The 16,996-nt window shown below is 37.7% G+C and overlaps 1 protein-coding gene across 1 annotated transcript in view; it reads left to right on the forward strand.

The window, feature by feature from the left end:
• Positions 1 to 9,561: 9,561 nt before the first annotated feature.
• Pura (Puratrophin-1-like) overlaps positions 9,562 to 16,996 on the forward strand; it is a 326,190-nt gene continuing 318,755 nt past the window's right edge. The window contains exon 1 of the mRNA XM_073984425.1: positions 9,562 to 9,614. Coding sequence (XP_073840526.1) covers positions 9,577 to 9,614 — 38 coding nt within the window. The 5' untranslated portion in view covers positions 9,562 to 9,576. The remainder of the gene's footprint in view (positions 9,615 to 16,996) is intronic.

Consider the following 16,996-nt stretch of genomic DNA (forward strand, 5'->3'; position numbering starts at 1 on the left):
TATTGAAAATCCGTACATAACGTGGGAACTTCAAATGTCATTAACAGCTAGTTCGGAGGTATCTGGGCTATACGAAAATATGAACTTAAATGAACAATTTTTGTTGACTTTTAAATTTCAAATTACAGAAAGTTCGTCCAAAAAATAAAGCTAAGGTACGGAAAATCGGGAGGTTTGTTTTGGGGCTATACAAAAACATGGACCTACGTTCGGTTAAACATTTTAAGTAAAATCCTCAAAGTACCGAAAATAGGGAAGTATCGTTATATTGGGGCTATGTTGAAAATTGTTGATGTAGATGTGTGGTGACCACTACAACCTTCAAATGTCAAATTACAGTTAGTTCTGTTAAAAATAGTAGCTAAAATTGCCAAATTACTGAAAATTGGGAGGTACCGTTACATGGGAGCTATATCCGAACATGGACCTATGTTGACAATTTTTGATGGAGAGGTGTTGTGACCACTAAGAACTTCAAATGTCAAATTACTACTTGTTCGGTTTAATATTGTAGCTAAAATCATCAAATTACTGAAAATCGGGAGGTACCGTTATATGGGGGCTTTCTTGACAATTTTTGGTGGAGAGGTGTGGTGACCACTAAGAACTTCAAATGTCAAATGTTCAAATTACAGATAATTCGGTTAAAACTTGTTGGTAAAATTCTCAAAATACCTGAAATCGGGCGGTAACGTTATATGGGGCTATTCCAAAACATGGACCTATGTCCACTAGTTATATAAGTTTATTGACATTTAAGAACCCTAAATGTCAATTGATAGCTAAATCGGTCTGAAAATGTAGCTACAAACGTCAAAATACCGCAAATCGGGGGGTACCGTTATATGGGGCTATACCAAAACGTGGACCTATGTCCACATCTTTTGTTATATATGTTTATTGACACTTAAGAACCCTAAATGTCAAATTATAACCAAATCGGTCTGAAAATGTAGCTAAAAACGTCAAAATACCGTATATCGGGGGGTACCGTTATATGGGGGCTATACCAAAACGTGGACCTATGTCCACAACTTTTGTTATATAAGTTTATTGATACTTAAGAACCCTAAATGTCAAATTATAGCTAAATCGGTCTAAAAATGTAGGTAAAAACGTCAAAATACCGCAAATCGGGGGGTACCGTTATATGGGGGCTATACCAAAACGTGGACCTATGTCCACAAGTTTTGTTATATATGTTTATTGACACTTAAGAACCCTAAATGTCAAATTATAGCCAAATCGGTCTGAAAATGTAGCTAAAAACGTCAAAATACCGTAAATCGGGGGGTACCGTTATATGGGGGCTATACCAAAACGTGGACCGATATAGCCCATCATCGAACTTGACCTGCCTGCAAACAAAAGACGCATTTTCCCAAAATTTCAGCGTCCTATCTCCATTTTTGTGGATGCTAGAGTGATTACCACAGACGGACGGACGGACGGACGGACGTGCTCAGATCGACTTAGAATTTTACCCTGATCAAGAATATATATACTTTATAGGGTCGCAAATGAGTATTTCAATGCGTTACAAACGGAAAAACAAACTTAATATACCCTCCATACTATGGTGGAGGGTATAAAAAGTGAAGGAACAAAGCTTATATCTTTCATGAAATTTGGAATGTGAGACGAAATTTGGTCTAGAAATATGTGTGCAATATTATATCGAAATCGGTTCAGATTTAGATATAGCTTCCATATATTTTTACATATTTACAGTGGTGTAGGGTATATAGTCGGTCCCGACCGACTTTGATCCTTTCCCTACTGGTTTTTCCATTGATTTAAATTTTCTTTTATCCGATATGGGCGATTTTTTGCCTTTTTTAAATGTCTCTCAAACTTATATCAAGTTCCAAGAAGGTCTATATAGAACAGTGTCGCCCATAATATTTCCATCAATACTAAAGCATGTGTGTATGCATGGGTGAAAAAACAACAACCACATGATGTTCATCGTTTGTTTATGTACACGTACACTGTACGTGAGAGAAAAGCAAATGCAAAAACAACTCAGTGGGCATCCTCACTATACTGTCTTTGCAAAGAAGCGCGTCCCTGATATAGAATAACACCTTTGGGTACCTCAATCACAAAAGTTCAAAATGTCCGCTTAAGTGCAGTTTGATGTTATTTGAGGACGGCTTTATCGCAGGTACTCCCTGTGGTCCTATCTGACATCATGGCCTAGAAAAGCTTTAACAAATCCTGTGGGGGCTTTGAAAATCCACAAATCCCTTTAAAAACCCAAAAATTTAATATTTGCATTTTCGCTTAAGTCCGCCCTTGGCTCCGTATCCAGGTGTAGGAATGTCGCTGCTTCGAATGTTGTAGACACAAAGCTACTGGAATTCATTGCGAAGCTTTGGCAGGGCAGTTTGAAATGTGCAATGTGTTGTTCGGACAGATTTTTTGCACGCTGTCATCAATCCTATACCTATAGACGGTTGCACCATCACGAACGTAGTTTGGCCAATACTACTCTGGTTTGTCGTGGCAGCTGACGGTCTTCAGCTGTGATAGATAGGAGATGTACTCCGAGGTATCTGCGACCGCATTTGTGAGAATGGTATTGACACCTGCGTGATAGGCTTGCTGATCTAGGGGTTCTCTCTTATATCCTGACATGTCAGCAAATTGTGATTACGATGACTCTCTCGGCTAATGTTGCAACGAGAGCTTGCCATTATTTTGCCGTACTTAAAGAATCTTCGCCTCCTTATTCATATGGTCCACTGATGACATGAGGATGCAGCCTATCGTAGTTTTAAGGGCGACGTTTTGACAAGTTTGAATACTGTTCCATCGCATTGCACTTAACTTCGCGGACCACACTGGGGTCCCCGTACACAGGCCGACCTTTCGTGTTATATGTACCAACAAAATTTCTTTGCCTACACCGCAGGTACAGCCGGCTAGGCACTTGAGGACCTTGTTTCTAAATCTCAGCTGGTCTCAAAAAGCTGTGGCATGCGTGGACGACGTGAACACTCTGTCGCATGCTACCCCTAAAATCTTGGGGTAGTTAGTGGTAGGAATTTTGCTACCATCGAACTTGACAGTCGAATCTGTGTTCATATCTGCTGTTCAAGTGGTGAACACAGTGACAAAGAGTTTGTGGCGGATATTTACATATTCCTCACTCGGAAAAAAGTGGTAAGATCGACAAACAAGAGTTCAGTTATGACATTAGGAAAGGTACGACATCAAGATAGAACAATCATCTGCATACGTAACGCTCACAATGCCGCCTGGATAGGGGAAGGGTACAGGAAAGGTAGAGTTTAAACTTGGGAGTTCCCTGTTTCACTGCTAGGCTTCGACTTCTTGTTTCTGATATCCTCTTACGACTGGCGTCCACATTTATTACTGAGTATATAACTTTTCAAACTTGCCCAGAGGATATATAGTCTGCTCGATGTCCTCAAACAACTTGGAGTGCTTGACAGTATCAAGAGATTTCATGAGTCGAGGTCTACCAATACTGTCCTATCGCATGGCTTGATCTAGCTGAGTCATCGACTAATATGAGTGTGGAAATGCCTTCCAACGCTGTTGTAGTGCTGTGATGTTTACAGAACTCATGTTAATTATCGGCAACTGAATTGATATTTATATCGCTATTAGTGGTAGCAATTATGCTACCATCGACTAGGACAGTCGACTCTGTGCTCATCTCCCCAGTTCAAGAGGTGATCAGACTGGTAGAGACTTTGAGGCGGATATTTACACATTCCTCCCCCGAAAAACAAAAAAAAACGGTAAGATCGAATAACTACAGGAAAGGTAGAGGTTGAACTTGGGAGTTTCACTCTGCGGGGCTTCGACTTCTTGTTCCTGAATTCCACTTACGACTGGCTTCCACAACTATAATTGATTGCACCGTCCGACAGTCAAAATTACACATGAACCGGACTATACACGTCTGAAACTATGGGAAAAATGGAGTAAAATGGCAGCTACGATTTTTCGTTTTCTCATCCTGTTGATCTTTTATAGGACATTAAACACAAATTTTCAAAAAAAAATATTTTAAATACTTGTTCTCATCACACGATGCTGGTGTTGGTGTCATATTAAAGAGGAGAATATTGGCGTTATATAATAATTTTCATTTGTGGCATTGAAGATTAATAAGCACATCAAAAGTGTCCTTGAAAAATGAAATACTAAAAAATCCTTTGAAAACAGCCTTCTTATTTTTTTTCAAAAAAATAAAAACATCAAAAAAGCGAAATCGGCCTGTACGATTCACCTTTGCTGGCATCCCTGTCCGGCTTAGGTAGCGCTGTCAGTTACCAGACTTCGATTACGGTGTGAGTGGCTAGAGAGAGGTTGGCAACTTTAGTGAGATAAAAAATGGAGATTCCGGATTACCCTTCCAACATGGTCCATTGTAATTTGAGGTGCTTGTTCCTCAACAGGTACATATCTAATTTTTTCTTCTTCATGTCACTCCAGGGTGCTCAACAAATTTTCTGTTAAAATGAACTTGCACAACAATTCGAATTAGTCGGCTTCACGTCGCCAAACGTGACTAAGATCACATCTTCCTTATTTCCAAAGTTCCAGAGTGACTTAAGCGTTACCCACAATTCACTAATTCCGGCTTCATTGTTGCAACTCTTCAGATGACCTAGCAACTTGTTCCACTTATGCTCACCGACTAACCTATTAACTTCCTGTGTCAGCTCCCAAAATCTGGGGTAACTAGGATAGGCTCAACGAAGCTCATCACTCTCATTTGCTAGTTCCATCGGAAGTATACAGCAAGCGGCTGCAGAAGTGATGATGTCCCGAAAAATCCATTTTGCTACCAGGGCCCTATTCCACGAAACAACTTATCGCTTTTCACTTTGCACTTATCAAAAAGTAGGTATTTTGAAAAGTGATATTTTTTTTGTTCCACAAAATTACTTTTCAGTTTCTCTTTGTACTTAGCAAATTTGACTATCACTGTTCTCTTTCGCAAACTGGTTGTGCTCACTTGCTTAATCTTTCCGCCATCTTGCTAAGTCTCTCCGTCCTCTTGCAAAGTGTGGATGCTATTTGTTCCACAGAACATTTTAGGTGTGTACGATAACTTTCCCAGCAATAATTACTCAGTCAGTTCCAGCAACTTCTCTCAGTGAATTTTACTCTCTCAAGCAAAAAAATTGCAGAAAGTTATCGAACAAGAATTTGCAAAAACTTGCAAGAAAGTCAGCTGTTTCCGAAAATGTATGAAATTTGTTTTTGTTTCTTTTGATATTTTAAACCAAACGGAACAAAAACATAAATTTTAAAATTTCAGTTTACTTATTAAATGCTTTAAACCTACCCACAACGCTTTAGAATCTAAAAAAATTTGCAATTGCGAAATTTTCTTGGTCAAAAATGTTAACATTTCGAGTTGTTTACATTGAACAGGTGATTAAAAGTCAGCTGATCAGACCTGCAAATTTTTGCGGGCAAATTTTCCCAGCAAAAATTTGCAAGTTCTCAGTCACAAAACTCTCCAAAAATCTCTCCAAACTCGCTCTCTTTTGCTGGATAATTTTGTTATCGAACAGCATTCAGTAAAAATTTGTACGAATTTGTACAACATTTTGGGTTATCGTACAGACCTTTTATCATCTTTGCATTATTTTCTACTTGGCAATGATAAATAAGACATGTAAAAATGGGACGCGAGAACAAAAATGAAAAAAAACTAAAAATTAATAATAAAAAAATAGAATAAAATAAAAAAAAAATGAAATGAAAATAAAATAAATGAAAATTAAAAAAAATAAAATAAAAATAAATAAGGAACAATGAAATAAAAATAAAATAAACATAAAATAAAAATTAAATAAAAATAAATTGAAAGAAAAATAAAATAAAATTAAATGAAAATAAAATAAAATGAAAGTAAAATGAAAATAAAATAAAATAAAACTAAAATGAAAATAAAAATAAAAACAAGTAAAAAAGTATCAGTCGGCTTTGCCGACAGAGATATACCCTCAGCCTGTATATATTGATACAATTTTTTCCCAAAAAAAACATAAGTGTTTAGGGAATTTGAACCGACAAAAATGTTCATTAGGAGTAGAGGAGGAGATACAAAAAGGAATGGATATACATTGACCATTATGGAAGTGGATCTCGAGCCACTACATATGGTGTCATAGGGGGTTTTTACACCATTCGGGATATTTGCTCAAGAAGTATGGACTTGCCCCTGAAAAAACGTTTACCATCGTAATTGAGGCAGCGAATGCAAGTTGCTTCAACAAAAATCAACGTGATTCGATAGCAGGTCTTAAAGTGAACTTATCCGAAATTTTGTGTGGGAGGTACCGGATGGAGTGAACAAATATAGTCCATATTTGAAAATGATCTATATCTAGTAGATATATTAGGATGTGTAAAGTATGGACCAATTCGGCCACTACCTTCAAGAGTTACCGTATGAAAAAATTTTCCGACCATTTTTGAACTTTTGTGGGGGAGGTACCTGAAGGAGTGGACCGATATGGCTTATCTTCAAACTTAAACTATGTTTGGACAAAATATTACTAAGGCCAAATTGTGGACCGAATCGGCAGATCCGTTCTAGACTTATATTGCGCTCCAACCACCTCACAGCGGTTTTTTGCAACATTCAGGGTATTTTCTCAGGAAGTATGGACTTGCCCCTAATGAAACTTGTACCGTCGTATGGAGGGCAGTGAATACAAGTTGCTAAAACAAAAATCAGAGCGATTCGAGAGATGACCCTAAACTGAACTTTTCCGAAATTTTGTGTGGGAGGTACCTGAAGGAGTTTACCGATTGAGTCCATATTGGAACCTCATCTAAGTCTGGTAGAAATTTCACGATGTGCAAAGTATCGACCAAATCGGTTACTCCCTTCAAGAGTTATCGTGCGCACAAATTTTCGGAACATTTTCGAACTTTTGTGGGGGAGGTACCGGAAGGAGTGGACCGATATAACCCATCTTCGAACTTCGAAAGTGTATATACCCTCGTTAGCATAAATGCTGAGGGTATAATAAAAATAATATAAAAATAAAATGAAAATAAAAATAAATAAAGAAAAATAAAATAAAACAAGTAAAAAAGTACCAGTCGGCTTTGCCGACAGAGATATACCCTCAGCCTGTGTATATTGAAACAATTTTTTCCCAAAAAACATATGTATTTAGGGTTTTTTAAAAATTTTGGGCGTTTGAACCGACAAAAATGTTGATTAGGAATAAAGATCAAAAGATTTGCGTTAGAGATACTAAGAGGAATGGATCTACTTGACCATTATGGAAGTGGATCTCCAGCCACTACATATGGTGCCATAGGCTATATCTGGTAGATATATTAGTAAGTGTACAGTATGGACCAATTCGGTCAATCCCTTCAAGAGTTACCTTACGCACAAATTTTCCGAATATTTTTGAACTTTTGTGGGGGAGGTATCTGAGGGAGTGGACCGATATGGCTTATCTTCGAACTTAAACTATGTTCGGACAAAATATTACTAAGGCCAAATTTTAGACCGAATTGGCAGATCCGTTCGAGAGTTATCTTGCGCTCCAACCACCTCACACGGTGATATAGGGGGTTTTTGCAACTTTCAGGCTATTTTCTCAGGAAGTATGGACTTGCCCCTGATGAAACTTGAACCGTCGTATGGGGAGCAGTGAATAAAAGTTGCTAAAACAAAAATCAAAGCGATTGGAGAGATGGTTCTAAACTGAACTTTTCCGAAGTTTTGTGTGGGAGGTACCCGAAGGAGTGGATCGATTGAGTCCACATTGAAACCTTATTTAAGTCTGGTACACATTTTATGATGGGCAAAGTATGGAATAAATCGGTTACTTCCTTCGAGAGTTATAGTGCGCTCAAATTTTCCGAACTTTTGTGGGGGAGGTACAGGAAGTAGTGGACCGATATAGCCCATCTTCGAACTTAAATTAAGTTTGGGCAAAGTATTACGAAAGCCAAAATTTGAACCGAATCGGTTCATCCGTTCTAGAGCAAGACAGACAGACAGGCGGACGGACATGGCTAAATCAACTCCAAATTGTCTGAAACACATTTCGTCCAAACATACTTGGGGTCTAAAACCATTATTTCGATGAGGCACATTTTGCCCGTATGAAAGTGTATATACCCTTGTTAGCATAAATGCTGAGGGTATAAATAAGATAAACATAAAATACAAATAAAATGAAAATAAAATAAAAATAAAAGATAAATTTAAATAAATATAAAATAAAAATAAAATTAAATAAAAAATTCTGAAATAGAGTTTCGTCTAAGTGATTTGTGGGGTTGTTCGGTGGGTGTTGTTCGGAGGTTGGAAGTTCGAAAAGGGTGGTTGTCAGGGTCAAAGTTCGGAGGGTGGAGAATGAAAATAAAATAAAATAAAATAAAAAACTCTGAAATAGAGTTTAGTCTAAGTGATTTGTGGGGTGGTTCGGTGGGTGTTATTCGGAGGTTGGAAGTTCGGAAGGGGTGGTTGTCAGGGTCAAAGTTCAGAGGGTGGAAGTTCGGAATGGGGTGGTTCGGAGGTTGAAATTTCGGAATGGGATTGTTCGCAGGGTGGAAGATCTGAGGGTGGATGTTGGGAGAGGGAAGTTCAGAGGGGTTGGATCCTTATAATTTCTTGTCAGAACAAAATCTCCCTTCGTAACGTTTTAAAAACTTTACTTGTTTTAACAATGTACATTGGCAAAGAGAACGTTTGGCGCGCAAATTTAAGGCAAACCTATCAAAATTTGGTCTGTAAAAACAAAATGCAAAGTTTCCTGTGGAACGAAAGAGCAAATTTTTTGCAAAATCTTAGCGAAGTACACTTTGCAGTTACAACTTTTCACTTAGCAGAAGAGGACGTTTGTGGAACAGACAAAAAATAGAGCAACATTTTTTTTAAAAACTTATCAAACTAAACTTATCATTAGCAACTTATCACTTATCAATAATAAGGATTCTGTGGAACGGAAAAATTTGCGAATTGTCAAAAATATTGCTAAGTGCAAAATGAACAGTTGATAAGTTGTTTCGCGCATCAGAAAATAGGTTAATTAAATTACCCATAATGGATGAAAATAGTGTGTTCAGAAATGATGAAGTCGGGTTGTGTAGTCAGATGAGACTTTTATCTATTAAAAGTCTCAGTACATCAGTGTCGGAAAGCCGGCCGGCACGTTTTTTCTCGATTCTGACAAAACTGGTATGGTCACTCTGATTTTTTTTGCATTCAGTCATAATTTCTATTTACTTCAACGGTAACACTATTTTACGCTGTAACAGCAATGCAATATAATTCCAGAGTTCATTCATTGTCGTGATCCACACTGATACTCTTCTATAGCCTTTATTAGGGCTCAAGTTTAAATAAAATAACATTCATTACACGCTGACGATATTGAATGACGGCGGCATGAAGTGACGACACCAAAACAAACGGTAATAGAAAAAGACGTCGGAAAACACTCAACAGAATCAGCAAATTTATGATGCGGCTGAGTTGACAGGAAAAGACTAGGCCACAGAGACTCTGGCTTCATCTAGCAGAGTAATAAGTGTCGAACAAGAACAATGATAACCAAAACAAGAACACAAAGAAGAAAATTAAGGTAACATCTAATAAAGTGAGATATAGCCGTAAACGAATTTAAATTATGCGCGCGCAATGTCTTCTCGTGACGTGCTATGTTTACCTTATTAACTTATCGCACTTTACGACTAGACCGGTCACCCACCACCTCCACCTAAAATCATGCATCTATTTGCCTTTCCAGTAAATTAGTGTTTGGTTACTCTGTGCGCGTGTCGTTTGTTTATTTATTACATTTGTTGTTGCTGTTGTTTTGTTACCTATTCTTTTGTTGTTGTTCTTGTCCCGTAATTTCAGTGTCCACTGTATTTATTTTTTGTTTGTTTTTATACCCTCCACCATAGTATGGAGGGTATATTAAGTTTGTTTTTCCGTTTGTAACGCATTGAAATACTCATTTGCGACCCTATAAAGTATATATATTCTTGATCAGGGTAAAATTCTAAGTCGATCTGAGCACGTCCGTCCGTCCGTCCGTCCGTCTGTGGTAATCACTCTAGCATCCACAAAAATAGAGATAGGACGCTGAAATTTTGGGAAAATGCGTCTTTTGTTTGCAGGCAGGTCAAGTTCGATGATGGGCTATATCGGTCCACGTTTTGGTATAGCCCCCATATAACGGTACCCCCCGATTTACGGTATTTTGACGTTTTTAGCTACATTTTCAAACCGATTTGGCTATAATTTGACATTTAGGGTTCTTAAGTGTCAACAAACATATATAACAAAACTTGTGGACATAGGTCCACGTTTTGGTATAGCCCCCATATAACGGTACCCCCCGATTTGCGGTATTTTTACGTTTTTAGCTACATTTTTAGACCGATTTAGCTATAATTTGAAATTTAGGGTTCTTAAGTATCAATAAAATTATATAACAAAAGTTGTGGACATAGGTCCACGTTTTGGTATAGCCCCCATATAACGGTACCCCCCGATATACGGTATTTTGACGTTTTTAGCTACATTATCAGACCGATGTAGCTATAATTTGAGATTTAGGGTTCTTAAGTGTTAATAAACTTATAAATTGGAAGTTGTGGACATAGGTCCACGTTTTGGTATAGCCCCCATATAACGGTTCCCCCCGATTTACGGTATTTTGAGGGGTTTAGCTACATTTTCAGACCGATTTAGCTATAATTTGACATTTAGGGTTCTTAAAAGTCAATAAACTTATATAACAAAAGTGGTGGACATAGGTCCACGTATTGGTATAGCCCCCATATAACGGTACCCCCCGATTTACGGTATTTTGACGGGTTTAGCTACATTTTCAGACCGATTTAGCTATAATTTGACATTTGAAGTTCATAAATGTCAATAAACATATGTGACAAAACTTGTGGACATAGGTCCACGTTTTGGTATAGCCCCCATATAACGGACCCCCCCACCAATTTGCGGTATTTTGACGTTTTTAGCTACATTTTCAGACCGATATAGCTATAATTTGACATTTAGGGTTCTTAAATGTCAATAAACTTATATAACTAGTGGACATAGGTCCACGTTTTGGTATAGCCCCCATATAACGGTTCCCCCCGATTTACGGTATTTTGAGGGGTTTAGCTACATTTTCAGACCGATTTAGCTATAATTTGACATTTAGGGTTCTTAAAAGTCAATAAACTTATATAACAAAAGTGGTGGACATAGGTCCACGTATTGGTATAGCCCCCATATAACGGTACCCCCCGATTTACGGCATTTTGACGTTTTTATCTACATTTTCAGACCGATTTAGCTATCAATTGACATTGATGTCAATAAACTTATATAACTAGTGGACATAGGTCCATGTTTTGGAATAGCACCCATATATAACGTTACCGCCCGATTTCAGGTATTTTGAGAATTTTACCAACAAGTTTTAACCGAATTATCTGTAATTTGAACATTTGACATTTGAAATTGTTAGTGGTCACCACACCTCTCCACCAAAAATTGTCAAGAAAGCCCCAATATAACGGTACCTCCCGATTTTCAGTAATTTTATGATTTTAGCTACAATATTAAACCGAACAAGCATTAATTTGACATTTGAAGTTCTTAGTGGTCACAACACCTCTCCATCAAAAATTGTCAACATAGGTCCATGTTCGGATATAGCTCCCATGTAACGGTACCTCCCAATTTTCAGTAATTTGGCAATTTTAGCTACAATTTTTAACAGAACTAACTGTAATTTGACATTTGAAGGTTGTAGTGGTCACCACACATCTGCATCAACAATTTTCAACATAGCCCCAATATAACAATACTTCCCTATTTTCGGTACTTTGAGGATGTTACTTCAAATGTTGAACCCAACGTAGGTCCATGTTTTTGTATAGCCCCAAAACAAACCTCCCGATTTTCAGTACCTTAGCTTTATTTTTTGGACGAACTTTCTGTAATTTTAAATTTAAAAGTCAACAAAAATTGTTCATTTAAGTTCATATTTTCGTATAGCCCAGATACTTCCGAACTAGCTGTTAATGACATTTAAAGTTCCCACGTTATGTACCGATTTTCGATATTTTGAGGATTCTAGCTAAATTTTTTAACCGAATTAGGAGTTATTTGACATTAAAGGCTCCCATCAAAAACTGTCAACATAGGCCCATGTTTTATTATAACCCCTATATAACAGTACCTACCAATTTCTAGCCCACCAAAAATTGTCAACAGTTAGATATAGGCACCATAAAAAAGGGCCTCCCGAATGAAGCATTTTATGTACATTATCTGGCATTTTAACGTACTCACTTAAAGTTGGGGACAGGAATGAATATTTTATGGTGGAGGGTATGAAAAGTTCGGCCCGGCCGAACTTAATGGTTTTTTACTTGTTTTTTCTGTGTCAGTCACACGAATAGATCATTCCTAAAGTTTCATAAACTATTTTCAGTGATTCTTTTGTTGTTATTGCACTTTTAGAGTATTGATGGTTGGTTATGCACAGTATTACGATTCTACAGATAAAAGTTTACAAATATTCTTTAAATGTTTATAGTTTACTATACAAAGCGGGAGAAGTAAAAACAAGTAAGAACGACGTTAAATTCTGCAAAGCCAATTTTTTACCCTGCCCCACGAGTTGTATTGAAGTAAAATGGAAAGTACTAAGCCCTTTCGTCACATCAAAGCTTATCCCTAAGAGAAGTGAAATACTCTAACTAAAGAATATCTTTTTCTTCTAAACAAGGTTTAATTCGGATGAGACATCGATGTCTTCTTACTTACTTAGCTGGCTCATTACAGAACATTTGTTCTATAAGCCGAAATAATAAAATATCTCCAATTCTCTCTGTTTGCTGCTTCGCTTTCTGGAATACCGCGCCTTTTCATATCTTCATCCACTTGATTTCTAAGCTTATGCCTGCCAATTCTGCGTGCACCGCCATGAGGCACGTATTTATACGCCTTTTTAGCGGGTTCATCATCGCTCATTCTTATGATATGGCCTAGCCAACGCAATCGCTGCATCTCGATACGTTTATCTATACTGATGTCGTTGTATAGCAAATACAGCTCGTGGTTCATACGACGTCGATATTCACCGTCAACGCAGATTGGTCCATAGATCTTTCGAAGAATTTTTCTCTCAAACACACCAAGCACTGCCTTGTCTGCTTACGCAAGTACACAGGCTTCGGAACCATACATCAGCAAGTGTAGTGTCAGTGTTTTGTAAAGCGTTGTTTTTGTTTGACGAGATGTGGCTCTATTTCAAAACTGCTTTCTTAGACCGAAGTAACATCTGTTGGCCAACACTATTCTTCTTCGTATTTCACAACTGATGTTGTTGGTTATGTTTACGGTGGTGCCGAGGTAGACGAAGTCCTTTACTACCTCAATTATAGGAAACAACATCCACAGTTGCGTCCACAGCGCGTCGACACCATTAACTTGGTCTTCTCGCCGTTTACCGCCAGACCCACTTTAGCAGTTTCCCTTTCGACTTTTGCAAAGGTGTCAGTTACATCCTTTACCGATCGACCCATGGTGTCAATGACGTCGGCATAAGCAAGTAACATATGGCTGTTCGTATATTTTGTTCCATTTCTTTTGACCTTCGCGTCTCGTATGACCTTCTACAGCAGGATGTTGAAAAGATCACACGACAGGCCGTCTCCTTGTCTGAAACCTCATTTGGTAATAAAGCGTTGTTCTTTCCTATTTTAACCGAGGACCGAGTATCAGTTAATTTCATTCTACAAAGCCGAATGAGCTTTGCAGGAGTACCAAAATCAGACTTGGCTTGGAACACCTTCGAACGTATAGGGCTGTCGAAGGCTGATTTATAATCGACGAAAAGATGGAAGGTTTCGATCTGCATTTCTTGGGTCTTTTCCAGGATTTGTCTCAAGGTAAATATCTGGTCAATGGTGGATTTGCCCGGTCTAAAGCCGCACTGATAGGGTCCAATAATTTCAGTGACCATAGGCTTTAGTCTCTCACACAATATGCCAGATACTATCTTTTATGTATTAGGGAGCAGACATATGCCCCTGTAATTGGAGCACACAGTCTTATCTCCCTTCTTGTGGACTGGACGTAGGATGCTAACGTTCCAATCGACAGGTACGCATTCTTCCTGCCTGATGGTGCTAACTAGCCGATGCATACACCTTATCAGCGTGTCGCCTCCATCGGCTCCTGCTGCCTTATTATTCTTTAGCCGACTTATTGCTGTCTTTACCTCATCTTGGCTGGGCGGTATACATTCAATACCATCTTCTGGGATTGGATCTGTGGTATCTTCGCCGTCATCGCTACTATCGGATACCAACAGTTTGGAAAAATGTTTTTTCCATAACCTGAGCACACTATTTGTATCCGTTACCAAATTACCTTGCTGGTCTCTACAGGAGGATGCGCCTGTACCAAAGCCATCAGTTTGATGTTTTACTCTTTGGTAGAACTTTCGGACTTCATTCTGGCTCCTGTACATCTCGATTTTTTCACACTCCCGCCTTTCCATTTCTCTCTTTTACCTTCGGAATAGACCTTTCTGCTCTCTCCCTTTCACCCATCTCGTGCGCTACGCGCTGGTAATGTTTGTAGAGTAGCCCTATATGCCGCAGTTTTCTCTTCGGTAGCAGCACGACACTCCTGGTCATACCATGGTTTCATTCGTGGAGGTCTCTGGTATCCAAGTATGGATTTTACGGCTGTTTGCATGGAGTGGATAATATTTTGCCATTGTGCTGATGTGTTATCGGTACGAGGAGTGCTTTCATTAAGCAATTGGGCTAGTTGAGTGGAATATGCTGCGGCTATCTGTTGAGTTTGCAGTTTACCGATGTCCAACTACCGTGCTGTATCTGTTCGTGCTTTAACTGCAACAAGGTAGTTGTCCGAATCTATGTATGCTCCTCGGAACGGCCGTACATCTAACACGCTCGATGAATGTCTTCCATCTATCACAACATGATCAATTTGATTATTTGTTCTTTGATCTGGAGACAGCCAAGTGCCCTTATGAATATCGAGATGCTTAAATCTGGTACTGCTAACTACCATGTTTATTGAAGCTGCAAAGTTTATCAGCCTCATACCATTGTCAGATGTTTCACTGTGGAGACTGAATTTCCCGACTGTTGGGCCAAAGATATTCTCCTTTCTAATTTTGGCATTAAAATCGCCTTGTCTTCAGTGGGAGCATGAGCGCAAATAAAGCTGATGTTGAAGAATTTTGCTTTTATCGAATTGCAGCGAGTCTTCCATTCACTGGGATGAAGCTGGCGACCAAATGTTTTAATCTCCAACCAACTACAAATCGGCAACCAAACTCATGCTTTGTGTCATGGCAGCTATAATACAGTGCGTCGTCACCTTTAGGTGTTGTTGTGACGCCTTTTCCAATCCATCTTATTTGCTATACCAAAACGTGGACCTATACTGAAATATCAAATTTCTGAAGAAAAAAAAACGTTTTGTAGCCCTAAGAAGACTAAATACCGATTTCAGTCATTTCGGTGTGACAATGAAACTAAAACCTTAACAATACCGAAAATCGGGCCATGCCGTTCGTTCTATGGGGGTATATCTAAAAATGGACCTGTATTGACAAATTTAACAATTCTCAGTAGGAATATTGCAGACAAAATTCCAAATTTCAACCTTCAAAATTCCGAAAATCTGTGGTAACATTTTCTGTGGGCTATATAAAAGAGTAACGTTCTATGGGGGCTATATCAAACCGTGGACTTACACTCGCAGAAAAAAAATATGTTAGACATATGTTTGGGACTGATTGCAAACAAACATATGTTTGGATCCAAACATATATATGTTTGCAAAATTTTGTAACATATCTCAATTTTATTTGTTTGGGTACCAACATATTTTTTATGGGTGGAGCCTTTTTTTTTGTCAGAGAGAGTAACAACAGGGCTCTGGTGGCTGGGGAACCCTGGGAATTCCTGTATGGTGTAATAGGAGACGCAGAAGCTTTGGTTGTGTGTATGCGGTAAAACACGTGTGTTTCGTGCTTTGTTGTTGTAAACCAACGGAGCAAGCGAATAGGAAAAGAGAAAAATGGTATTAATTATGTTCCTCTTTTTTCTTCAGTTTTCTAAATACAATCGTTGAGTAAAGACGGTAAAGTGAGTGAAAAAATCAGTGTTTTGTTTTTTTCTTAAAGAATTGGTGCTTTTTAGCAAATTAAATGCCCAATATATTTTATAATTGAATCAAAAGGGTGAATGGAAATATGTTATTGGACAAGGAAGAAATCGCATTTAATATTGGTAATTTCATCAAAATATCATTTTCATATACATACATACATATGTGTATTTGAAATATGGATGTACCTATTTATTATATTATATAATCATTTGATTCCAGATGCCGATTTCCCGCTGCTGATTTCAACTTTGAGGAAAATGTGTTTTATTTTACAACTATGGAGAAGCGTTGAACGATGTTTCTATATATTTTTTTCTTTTTTAAATATAAGAGTTGTATCCCAACATACCATAAAAGCTTGAGAATTATATTATAATAAGCTTACCAACATAAGCCTTAAGCTTAAAAAAGACTTGAGAAATTTATTGTTAAAAGCTTATGTCATAATTGTAGAAAAATCGAAACGGAACCCTTGTTTATAAGCTTACCCTTGTAATTGTAGAACAAGCTTATGCAATTAATATTATCTTAAGCTTACCCATGTAATAGTACAACAAGCTTACATATATATATTTTTTTTTAATTTTTATTAAAATTTTATAAATTCAGTTCAAATTTTGAGATATAGTTATAAATTATCATTGCTATTTTTAAATTTTAATAAAGTTGATTAGTGATTTAAGTTTTCACTCTATGGTACAATTAAAATAATTATATTTACAGTTACGTTTTTCGGTTTTATTATCGTTTCGCATCTTTATACGATTTTTCGCGAACCGT

Source organism: Musca autumnalis, unplaced genomic scaffold, assembly GCF_047663935.1.
Source record: "Musca autumnalis isolate F117 unplaced genomic scaffold, ASM4766393v1 scaffold_4, whole genome shotgun sequence".
NCBI lineage: Eukaryota > Metazoa > Arthropoda > Insecta > Diptera > Muscidae > Musca > Musca autumnalis.